Source organism: Suncus etruscus, chromosome 4 (assembly GCF_024139225.1).
Source record: "Suncus etruscus isolate mSunEtr1 chromosome 4, mSunEtr1.pri.cur, whole genome shotgun sequence".
NCBI lineage: Eukaryota > Metazoa > Chordata > Mammalia > Eulipotyphla > Soricidae > Suncus > Suncus etruscus.
In genome coordinates, this window is record NC_064851.1 from 30,607,419 (window position 1) to 30,620,299 (window position 12,881).

General features: G+C 40.1%; 1 protein-coding gene and 1 non-coding gene across 2 annotated transcripts in view; one reads left to right on the plus strand and one right to left on the minus strand.

Moving 5' to 3' along the window:
* Nucleotides 1-77, minus strand: part of ZZZ3 (zinc finger ZZ-type containing 3) — a 49,429-nt gene extending 49,352 nt beyond the window's left edge. The window contains exon 1 of the mRNA XM_049771471.1: nt 1-77. This exon is cut by the window's left edge and continues 49 nt beyond it. Within this exon, the coding sequence (XP_049627428.1) occupies nt 1-10 (10 nt within the window). The 5' untranslated portion in view covers nt 11-77.
* A 3,517-nt stretch (nt 78-3,594) lies between these two features.
* On the plus strand, nt 3,595-3,701 carry LOC126008427 (U6 spliceosomal RNA). Its single transcript, XR_007495759.1, has one exon. It is a non-coding gene; the product is annotated as a U6 spliceosomal RNA (small nuclear RNA).
* Nucleotides 3,702-12,881: the final 9,180 nt, after the last annotated feature.

The following is a 12,881-nucleotide window of genomic DNA, read 5'->3' on the forward strand; positions in this document are numbered from 1 at the left end:
CTGTCACCATTGTTAATATCCATGTTATATTGAGACTTCAGATATTAATTATTTATATGGATGTACTAGACAACTTGATATCTGTGAAGGGAGATCACAATATAGTCACCATGAATGTGTTATTGTCTATAGAGTTGTGGATAATACTAACAATATTTCTAAACACTACATAGCACAATTCATTTTTAATAAATTTTTATATTTAGTTACAAAAACAAATTATCTTCAATGGACCAAGATGAATTGCTCACTTACAAAAAAAAAGTCTTCTCCAAGTACTCACAAAATATTTCAAAAATTTACTCTAAGAAAAATTCCTAAAACTTTGAAAGCTCGTTTGCAGACTACAAATGTAAATATATTTCATTTTTCATAAGTCTATCACTGATCAGACATTAAAAGTAAAGTATTTGTGTGTTGTGCAAAATTAGGGACTACAAATGCCTAGAATGCTTTAAAATTCAGTAAAGGGATAAAGCAGAGGTCTCAAATTCAATTTACCTGAGGGCCGCAGGAAGCAAAGTCGGGGTGATCCTTGAGTGCAAAGTCAGTAGTAAGCTTTGAACATTGGGGGTGTGACCCAAACAACTAAAATGAAACAAAACAAAAAAAGATTCCTCTAGGGCAGGGCCACAAAATGTTGTACGGAGGACCACAAACGGCCCGCAGGCTGCGAGTTTGAGACCCCTGGGATAAAGAAATAGTTCAAAATGCCAAGTGCATGATTTTCTTTCTTTTTTTTTTTTTTTTGGATTTTTGGGCCACACCCGGCGGTGCTCAGGGGTTACTCCTGGCTGTCTGCTCAGAAATAGCTCCTGGCAGGCATGGGGGACCATATGGGACACCGGGATTCGAACCAACCACTTTTGGTCCTGGATCGGCTGCTTGCAAGGCAAACGCCGCCGTGCTATCTCTCCAGGCCCAAGTGCATGATTTTCATGCAGGAGGACCAGGTTTGATTGCCAGCATTAAATGGTTTCCCCAAGGATTTCTAAAAGTGACCCCAAGCACCTATGGGTGTGGTCCCAAAATAAAACAAAAATGAATTTAACAAAAATAAGACTGTGACTTGCCTTAAAGGTGACTTTCAAACATTTGATGTCTTTAAAGTAATAAAACTTCCTTGCTGAGGTGTAGCCTTCTAAATAATCTATCAGTTATTTTTCAAAGTAAATTTTAATTGGGGCCGGGCGGTGGCGCTAAAGGTAAGGTGCCTGCCTTGCCTGCGCTAGCCTTGGACGGACCGCGGTTCGATCCCCCGGTGTCCCATATGGTCCCCCAAGCCAGGAGCAACGTCTGAGCACATAGCCAGGAGTAACCCCTGAGCGTTACTGGGTGTGGCCCAAAAACCAAAAAAAAAAAAAAAAAAGTAAATTTAAATTCTGACAAAAGAGGTAGCTATACAAATAATTCTGTAAAAGCTTTGTTAAAGACTAAGTTGTAGATTATAAATCTGAGTTACACATGTGTTTACAATGTTTTTTAAAGAGCATTTTAAAAAATTAGTCATTTCACCTGTTAATGAAAGTAATAAACTAAAAAAATTATATTCATAAATACCAAAGGAAAATTATTTTCTACAATTCACCACGGTAAACATTCTCAGGGGTCTCAAACTCGTGGTCCGCAGGCCGCAAACGGCCCTCTGTACAACATTTTGTGGCCCTGCCCTAGAGGAATCTTTTTTTGTTTTGTTTTGTTTTAGTTGTTTGGGTCACACACCCCCAATGTTCAGGGCTTACTACTGACTTTGCACTCAAGGATCACCCTGACTTTGCCTCCTGCGGCCCACAGGTAAATTGAGTTTGAGACCCCTGTATGTTCTTTTTTTTTTCTTTCATTTTTTTTTATAAATTATCTTTATTTAAACACCGTGATTACAAATATAATTGTAGTTGTATGATTACAGTAATGTAAAGAACACCCCCCCTTCACCAGTGCAGGATTCCCACCACCAATTTCCCGGATCTACCTACTCCCCACCCCACCCCACCCACACCTGTACTCGAGACAGGCTTTCTTTTCTTTTTCCCTCATTCATTCACATTGTTATGATAGTTTTCAGTGTAGTTATTTCTCTAACTGCACTTATCACTCTATGTGGTGAGCTTCATGTCATGAGCCGCACCTACATGGGAAGATTTTTTTTTCTGTTTCTTTTTTTTTTTTTATAAAGAGACCCCTGTATGTTCTAATACCAAAATAAATGAGAAAAAAAAAACTGCAGAAGATAAAGAGACTTGTACTTTTAGAAGATAAATTTGTTTTTTTTAATAATTTATTATTTTATTTAGACATTGTGATTTACAAAGTTATTCATAATTGAAGCATACATTTTTTCCATACTTATATCATCACCTCACTTTTCTTCCTGTATCCATTTTACCTACCCACCTCCCTGCCTGCTTCCTTGTCAGGCATATTTTTTTTGTGTGTGTGGTTTTTGGGTTACACCCGGCAGTGCTCAGGGGTTATTCCTGGCTCCAGGCTCAGAAATTGCTCCTGGCAGGTACAGGGGACCATATGGGACACCGGGATTCATACCGATGACCTCCTGCATAAAAGAAAGGCAAATGCCTTACCTCCATGCTATCTCTCCGGCCCCATCAGGCATATTTTTTAATTTTCTCAATGTAGTTTGAACCTATGAGATAATTTTTAAGTAACAATAATTGACTTATATGCTATAAAATTTTCAAACTTCTTACAAAAATTTTGTTAAATTTTAAATGCTAATTGGAAAGAGATAAATTTGTTATTGGGATTGTCCATCTGTCAGATCCTCTCACTTTAAAAATTTTGTTAAGAACAGAGTAAGTAGGGGGCCAGACCAATAGCACAGCTGTATGGCATTGGCCTTGCACGCAACCAACACAGGACGGACAGCGGTTCGAATCCCAACAATTTCCATATGGTCCCCGAGCCTGACAGGGGTGACTCCTGAGCACAGAGCCATGAGTGACCCCTAAGCACCGCTGAGTGTGACCCCAAAAAACAAAAATAAACAAATAAATAAACAAATAAAAATAACAAAGTAGTGTAAAAACACTGCTACAGGGGCCGGCGAGGTGGCGCTAGAGGTAAGGTGTCTGCCTTGCAAGCTTAAGTCAAGGAAAGGAAAGATCTCGATCGCAGTTCGATCCTTCTGTGTCCCATATGGTCCCCCCAAGCCAGGGGCAATTTCTGAGCGCTTAGCCAGGAGTAACCACTGAGCATCAAATGGGTATGGCCCGAAAAACAACAATAAACCCCCCCCCCCCAAAAAAAACACTGTTACAGGGCGTCTGCCTTGCACGAAGCCGACTCGAAACAGACACAGGTTCAATTCCTGGCATTCCATATGGTCTCCAAACCTGCCAGGAGTGATTTCTGCAGGAGTAACCGCTGAGTGCCACCGAATGTGACCCAAAAACCAAAACAAACAAAACCAAAAAAAACTGTTATAGCAGATAAGGTACATTTGCCTTGTACACAGCTAACCTGGGTCTGATCCTTCTAGCTCACCAGAGGCGATCCCTGAGTACAGTCACACAGCTCATCTGACTCAAAATAAGAAATTATTGAATAAACAACAACAACAAAAATTGATAATGAGTGCTTGCTTCAGCAGCATGTATACTAAAATTGAAAGGATACAGAGAAGATTAGCATGGCCCCTGAGCAAGGATGACACGGAAATTTGTGAAATATTCCATATTTTTTGAGACTTAGACATGTGTCCAGACAGAACCTGAACATCAGTTGACCCAGTTTTAAAATTTTAAAAATAAATAAAAATTGATAATGAGATAGTATAAAGAATCAGGTGTTTGCCTTACACGTGGTCAACCCTGGTTTTATCCCTTAAGCCCTGTAGAAGTGATCCCATAGCATCACAGGGTTATAGCCCAACACTATCCCCACCCCAATTGATGTTACTATCTTCAAACAAAGGAATAACTTCTCTATTTGTTTTAAAATGTTGAAAGACTTTAATGCCGTAAGAATTAATACATATCTAGCTAATACTAAAATTTTAAAGTACTACAAATTTTTCTGTCCCATATGGAAGTTGAATTATTAAAATTCATATTCCTGTCATTGCTTTTCTCATTTATTCACGTACATTCTAAATTTTTTTGTTTTCTGGGGGCCACACCCGGAGACACTCAGGTCAGACACTTAGACCTGGCTGTGCACTCAGAAGTCGAAATTTAAGCATATACTGCACTATGCTTTCTGAAGCACAGAACTACTTTGAGTAATGTTAAGTACATATTTTTTTTAATTAGCTATTTTAGGGGACTGGAAAGATAGTACAGCAGGCAGATACTTGCTGTGGACCTGGATAGGATCCCACGCACCCCATATGGTCCCCCAGAACCGGAGGTAAGTCTTAAGCACCACAAGTATGGCACACGAGCACGCATGTGCATGCACACACAGTTATATTTTGTATTTTGTAAAGCATACAAAATGGAAAACAAACCATTTAAAGCCTATTTTTTGGGAGGGTGGGGAGTCACACCCAGCAGCGTTCAGGGGTTACTCCTAGCTCTACACTCAGAAATCGCCCCTGGCAGGCTCAGGGAACCATGTGGAATGCTGGGATTCGAACCACCATCCTTCTGCATGCAAGGCAAACACCCTATCTCAATGCTATCTCTCCGGCCCCTAAAGCCTATTTTTAATGCAGCTTTTAATTCTTGTGGCAGAGCTCTGCTTGTTTCCATATACTAAAAAAAAAAAAAAAAAAAAAATTACTATTCAATGAGAATCAAAAAGCAAATCCAAAAACCAATCTGATTGGAAAGAAATACTTTCCTACTATTTGTAGTCTAACACTGGTACTACTGTGAAACAGACATGAATCTCAGATTCATAGCACATAGAAAACCACTTTAATCACTGGAGCCATGAGTGAGTTTCTCAACCTTGCTAGATCTTTTCTCTCATATATTCACCAGAGGGAGTTTGACAACAATGCTCACACTTCTTTTTACAGTTGTGGAGTTCACCAGGGGTGACCCTTTTTGTAGGTTTTATTTTGATTTCTTTCTTCCTTTTTTTGTTCTTTTTTTGGTTTTTGGATCACACCTGGCAACACTCAGGGGTTACTACTGGCTCCATGCTCAGAAATCGCTCCTGGCAGGCTCGGGGGACCATATGGGATGCTGGGATTCGAACCATCGACCTTCTACATGCAAGGCAAACACCTTACTGCCACGCTATCTCTCCAGCCCCTTCTTTCTCTTTTTTTTAAAAAAAAATTCTTTAATTGAATAACCATGATACACAGAAAGTTGTGACTGAGTGCCTGTCAGTCATACAATAAACAAGACCTTAAACCAGTGCCCCACCATAAATGCCTTTAGTTTCCCTCCCACCCTCCCTGCTACCCACCCTTCCTATACTGCCTGTGACATTTCCCCCCCTTTCCCTCTCTGCCTTTTTTCCTTCTAAACACTGTGGCTTACGATATTAATACTAAAGGGGTATCATGCATACACTTAAACTCCTTTCAGCACCCAAATCTTGTCCAGAGTGATCAGTTCCAACTATCATTGAGATGACCCTTTTTTGTAGTGCTTATACATACTTGGCTTGAGGGTGGCAGGAAACCATCATTTGTGGCACTGGGAATCAATGACAGCAGAGTTGCAAGGCTCAAATAAAGCTGCCAGGGCCTTACTCAACACATGAGGGACACCAAGGTTTGAACTCAAAATCATATGTGCTCCGGCAGAGGCTATAAGTCCTCCTTCCCACAGGTGCCATAAGGATATTCTTTTAAGGGGCCTGAGCAGTGGCGCAAGCCATAAGGCATCTGTCTTGCAAGTGCTAGCTCAGAAGTTCGATCCTCCAGCATCCTATATGGTCCCCCAAACCAGGAGCGATTTCTGAGCACATAGCCAGGAGTAACACCTGAGCAACACTGTGTGTGGCCCAAAAAAACAAACAAAAAAAAAGAATATTCTTTTAAATTCTTTTTTCTCTACATTGAAACCCATTTCTATCTAATCATTCATGTTTTGGTTGAGCAGGCAGTTTACCTTTAATGATGTCAGAGCACAAAGGCAAACTGTTCAATCTGCTTTCTCTGACTTACAGCATGTAAATTAATTTCTATTTTTAAATAAAATTAATTTTAAGTAAATCTAGGGCTGAGGAGATAGCACAAAGGACTGGAGTGCACACTTCATATCCCAATACCCAGTCTGATTCCCCAGAACACTACAAAGGGAAACCTCTGAGCAACATAGCCAGAAGTAACCTCCAAGCACTGCAAACTGTAGTCCAAAATTATAAAGGAAAAAGAAAAATCTAACAAAATGAACTTTTGAGGAAAAAAAAAAAGTACAGTCCACTATTTTATTTTTTTTTTTGCTGTTGTTGTTTGGGGGGGGGGGGGCCCATACCTGGTGACGCTCAGGGGTTACTCCTAGCTATGCACTCAGAAATCGCTCCTGGCTTGGGGGGCCATATGGGACGCTGGGAATAGAACCGAGGTCCAACCTGGATCAGTCATGCCCTACCATTGTGCTAATGCTCTGGCCCCCCAAAACTACTTTTAATAATTTGATTACAATATGAAAAATAAAGGACAGAACAATACTACAGCAGTATGGTTAGAGGCTTGTGCACACAGAACAAGTTTGACCCCTGGTATCCTATATGGTCTCCTGAGCACCTCTAGAAGTGAATTCTTTCATTTTATTGGTTCTTGGGCCACATCTAGCAGCACTCAGAGGTTTCTACTGGCTCTGTGCTCAGAAATCACTCCTGGCAGGCTTGGGGGACGAAATGGGATGCAGGGGATCAAACCCAGTCAGTCCCGAGTGAGCTGCAGGCAAGACAAATTCACCACCCTTTGTGTTATCACTCTGGCCACCAGAAGTAATTTCTGAGTACAGTGGTAGGAGTACCCCACCCCCGAGACACTATAGGCTGTGGACCAAAAACCAAAATTAAAAAAAAAATAAAAACCAGATAAGGAAAAAGGTTATTATAAAAATTAAAGTCTGGGGGGAGGGGAAAAAAGAATTAAAGTCTGGGAAACTTCTTATAATGCTGTTCATAAAAACTATATCTAGCAACATGATCAAGATAAATTTCAAGCTGTTAAAAAATTCTTAAATTCTAACTTATTTTCCTAATGAGTTACAAATCAAATTCAACTGCACAGATAACCTGTCAGTAAAAACTTAGTCCCAAATAAACCACTCCGTGAATATTGCCTCTTTTAAAAATGGATTTTAAGTATGCATATAAATTAGTGATAGCTTGGGCCAGAGTGATAGCACAGCAGGTAGGGTCCTTGCCTTGCATGTGGCCCACTGGGATCAGTCCCCAACATCCCATATGGTCCCCTTGAGCCTGCCATGAATGATTCTCGAGTGCAGAGACCCAAAACAAAACAAACAACAACAACAGAATCAGTTGCTTATTTTACAACAATAGAATAAGATGTTAAAAGTAGACACAAAGTATATTTTAAAGATTTTCATTAATCTTCCAAGTTCAAAAATAGAATGCAGAGCTAGGAAATAACCTGAAGGCCTGAAAACCCAAGTTTCATCCCAACACAGCATCCCCCTCTCCATTCCAGCCACTGAACTTTGGCCTCGATGGCCAAACACAGTATCACCAGGCCAGAGCCCCAAGCCAAATGCTGCAGTGGCCTGAGAACATCATCCCCACATCCCAAGCCAACCCGCCAAGAGAATGTATTCGTTTAAAAGAAAATGTCAATATAGTTCTCCATGTTTATTCTGAATACAAGGCTATTTCTATTTCCTGACAGCATTAAAAACTACCTAGGGATATTTAAGGATAGGTACTTTTCATATTTACTCTTGAGTTTTCCCTTAGCTATAGTCACTAGCTTTCAAGTAAGCATCTTCCATCTAGAGAATAGTCAGATTATTTTACTGCTTATCAAGAAATCTAATGTTTTGTAAAATAAACCATTAACTGTTCTTAATTATATACCAACAGAACATGTTTACTTCTGTGCAAGTTCTGGCCTGTTGAGAAAATTTTAAAAAGCTGGGAAGATAGGCATAAAAAACATATAAAAATAATTGGAAAACACAAAACTTGGTCAATGAAAAACTGTGTAAACATGGGTCAAAGATGGTTTGTTTATAAATTTTTTTACATTTATTTGTAAAGCTGTTAAAAAAAAAGTAATGGAGACTGGAGCAACAGTACAATTAAGGCATTGGCTTTGCACCTGGCGAACCTGGGTTCAATCCCTGGTATCCCACATGGTTCTATGAGCACTGACAAGAGTAATTCCTGAGTCAGTCAGGATTAACTCCTGGGCATCACCAGGTGTAATGCATGCATGCATGCACAATTTAAAAACTTCCTTCCTATATTAAGGATAAGAAAACTAAAGCTAAAACTCAAGGGCAAGGGGTCAGTAAGATTAAACAGTGGGCAAGATGCTTGCCTGACCAGGGTTTGAGGCCCAGCACCACATACAGCCCCCTAATCACCACCAGGTGTGAATAAAAAACCAAAATAAATAAATATGGGGTCAGAGTAATAACACAGCTGTAGGACATTTGCCTTGCACGCAGCTGACCTGGGACAGACCCAGGTTAGATCCCCAGCATCCTCTATGGTCTACCGAGCCTGCCAGGAGCTATTTCTGAGCAGACAGCCAGGAGTAACCCCTGAGCACTGCCGGGTGTGGCCCAAAAACAAAAACAAAAACAAAAACAGAGGGGCCGGAGAAATAAGGCAAAGTTTGCCTTGCATGCGGTGGGCCCGAGAAGGACCCTGGTTTGACTCCAGGCATCCCATATGATCCTGAAGCCGGCCAGAAGCAATGCCAGAACCAGAGCAAGAGCCAGGAGTAACTCGAGTGCCGCTGGGTATGGCCCAAAAACCAAAAAAAAAAAAAAAAAAAAAAAAAAGAACTCAGAGAGGACCACCAAAAACTCAGCTTTTCTCTTTAACAATGCCCTAGTGACAGACTACACTCAAAGGGAAGGTTAGTTTACAAAATGTATTTTCCTCCACTCTTTACCCCTCTTTTTCCTCCCTCTTCAGTCCTAAATCCACCCCACTAGGCACTTCTCAAACCAAGGTCGGTGAAGCTAGAGGGCAGTAGCACTCTACTGATTTTACCACCTTCTAGGTTCCCCAAGTTCCCACAGACATCATTCAAGAGCCACCCAGAAAATAAGATCATTTGTGGGGCATTACATTTTTTTCCTTTTTTTTATTTCTTTTGTTTGTTTGTTTGTTTTGGGCCACACCCAGTAACACTCAGGGGTTACTCCTGGCTATGTGCTCAGAAATCGCTCCTGGCTTGGGGGACCATATGGGACCTCGGGGAATCAAACTGTGGTCAGTCCTAGGCTAGTGCCAGCAAGGTAAGTTACCTGACCGCTTGCGCCACCATTCCGGCCCACCTTGACTATATCTTAATGGTTCTTCTCGGAGTGAATTCTGGCAGGAAGCCCCTTCATCATTTAAAATATTAAATTATTGGGCTGGAGAGATAGCATGGAGGTAGTGCATTTGCCTTGCATGCAGAACGATGGTTCAAATTCTGGATTCCCATATGGTTCCCTGAGCCTGCCAGGAGTGATTTCTGAGCGTAAAGCCAGGAGTAACCCCTGAGCACTGCCAGATGAGACCCAAAAACCAAAAATAAATAAATAAAATATTAAACTATTTTTTGAAAAAGCAAAGCTTTCAGGTGATTATGATGTATGATAAAAATTGAGAATTACTGCTTTATAGTAACAAATAAACCTTGGTGAAATTCTAATTGAAAAAGAAAATATATATGCGGCTCCAGTCAAACTGAAAAATATTCTGACTCAATTACCAAAAACCGTATTATTTAAATTTATTGGCAACTATGTATCCTTATAAAAGTCAATTACTCCCTCCCTCCTTAACTTTTCAATGAGATATGAGATTAGATTGACCCTTAGCATGTTTCCCCCAAATCAGATTCTTAAAATCTCATTAAAAAGGGAATTTTTAGGAGTGGTGGCGCAAGCGGTAAGGCCTTTGCCTTGTGTGCTATAACCTAGGACAGACCTCTTTTTGATTCCCTGGCGTCCCATATGGTTCCCTGGTGTTTTGGGTCACACCCATTTGATGCTCAGGGGTTACTCCCAGCTAAATGCTCAGAAATTGCCCCTGGCTTGGGGGGACCATATGGGACGCCACGGGATTGAACCTCGAATCTCAGTCCTTCCTTGGCTAGCACCTGCAAGGCAGACACCTTACCTCTAGCACCACCTCACCAGCCCCTGCTTTCTTATTTTTTTTTAACAAAACCATAGAATATAAATCATCTTGTTCTGCCTCATATTTTTATGTCTTCCTACATGTTAAGGGGAAAAAAGTGGATGGTACCAGGGCAAAGCAGTCTTCATGAGCATTGAGTGAAAATTAAAAATGATCAGACTTAAATACCTAACTCAATGTCAATGACAATAGAATCAAGAGATCCAAACTGCAACAAGCTATACACAAAAGGAGCCTGTTACACTAGCAGTTCAGGGGACTAAGTATGAAAGTATGGGAAGTATGCTGGGAATTATGGTGAAGGAAGGTCAACACTGGTAGCGGGAATGTCCTAATTCATTGTCACTATGTACCTTAAATATAACTGTGAAAGACTTGTAATTCACATGGGTCTCAATAAAAATTATTTTAGAAAAAAAAGGAACTTTAAAAAAAATTAGACTTAGGGGCCAAAGCAATAACACAGCATTAGGGCATCCCATATGATCCCCAATAGGGCCAGGAATGGTTTTGGAGCACAGAGCCAGGAGTAACCCCTGAACACTGCTGGGTATTGATGAAAACCTAAAAGTAAATAAGTAAATAAATAGAATTTAAAAAAGAAATTAAACTAAAATGCTTGTAGTGTTTAATAATTTGCATTAACTATAGACAAATATTTAATTCCCACAAATTCTTTATAAAATACCATTAGAGTTCAAAATATAGGTATATAGTATACTTATGTTTGAGCAAAATGTCTAATTTTGTGCAGCCATAATTTATAATATTCTGGTCAGAACTATCAACTAACAGTAACCAAAAATTGTCTTTTTTTTTTTTTTGGTCTGTTTTGTTTTTGAGTCACACACAGCAGTACTCGGGTCTAGTTCTACTCTTGGTTCTACACTCAGAAATTACTCCTGGCATTGCTCAGGGGACCATAAGGAATGCCAGAGATCACTGGTACTATAGTTCTAGCCCCCCAAATTTTTCTTTAAATAAAATCAAAAGTCTACCTTCCAAGGTCCAAGGCCCAAAATATAATTCAGTGGGTAAGGCACTTGCCTTGCACAAAGTTCACTCGGATTCAACCCAGGCACTATACATACAATTCTCAAGCATTGCCAGGAATGATTCTTGTCTACAGAGCCAGGAGTAAATTCCAAGCACCAGCAGTATACTATAGCCCAGTCCCCAGTAACCCTCCACAAAAATCTACCTTCCAAGCAAATAGGGGGTTTATGTGAACAAAAGTCTATTTGCAAGGCCAATGAAAATAAATTGTTCAAAAGCCTGGAACAGTAGGGATAATTTTTAATTTCTGGGGCTAGAATGATGATAGATACTACAGTGGGTAGGGTGCTTGCCTTGCACATGGCCAACCTGAGTTCAATCCCTGGCAACCCATGAGCCCACCTGGAGTAATTCTTGAGTGTAGAGCCAAGAGTAACTCCTGACTGAGCACCACCAGATGTGACCCAAAAAGCAAACCAAAAAAAGGGTTAATTTCTGATAAGAAAATTTCACATATACTTAAAAGCCAGCTTGAATGAGAATACTAAACCAGACACTTAGCTAATCCTCAATTTTGTAATAATCTTATTCATTATGAATTTTTAAAATATACTGAATCCAAAATAACTTAAACTAATTTGGACATTTTTCTTTGAAAGGAAAATGGCTTAAATAGTAGAGTGCAACAAAGATGATTCAAAGGACTGGAGTGTATGCTTTGCACCTGGGAGACTTAAGATTCAATTCCAAGAACAAGCAGGGAGCAACATACGCTCTTCCACCAGCCATATCCTCCCCCTAGCATACACTTGGCTGGGAGTAGCCCTTCAACACCCAAGAGTGGTCCAAAACCAAAATTAAATAACAAAAATAACACAAGGTGAAGAGATGTTTATGATAAAAAAAAAATTACAATGAAAACCACTGCTTGAAAGGAATTCAAAGAAAGCTGTCGGTCATAGGATAAAAGTCCAAAAAGCCATTACTAGCAGTCAGGAATGTTGTAACAAAGTTTTTCAAACAAAATTTTAAAATGGGTGGAGGGTAGCTAAGTACCATTTGCATGCCATCAAAGACAGAAATTAAAAGCATCCTGAGTGCACAAGTAACATTAAAATGAAGAGTCTATATGAAATCTGAAAGCAAAGAGGCTTTTCATCTGGTGCCCACCTCTACAATCCATAAAAAAATTTAAGCCAAGTATTTCTTTGGTATTTCCAGAAATAGAGTTCTAGGATTTCTAAGATTATTCAGGTTGAAAATAGATTAAAGATATGATAAAATTAGTAACAAAAATTTAAGACAAAAATAGATAAAATTGGGGCCCGGAGAGATAGCACAGCAGCGTTTGCCTTGCAAGCAGCCAATCCAGGACCAAAGTTGATTGGTTCGAATCCCAGTGTCCCATATGGTCCCCCCCCCACCCCACCCCCCCCCCCTGTGCCTGCCAGGAGCTACTTCTGAGCAGACAGCCAGGAGTAACCCCTGAGCACTGCTGGGTGTGAACCAAAAAAAAAAAAAAAAAAAAGATAAAATTAATCTATGTAGTAACGCATCAAGTTTCCCATTGGGGTTGAGAGTAATGACCAGAGAGCTTTATAGGTTTCAATAAAGTTGTTTCTTGG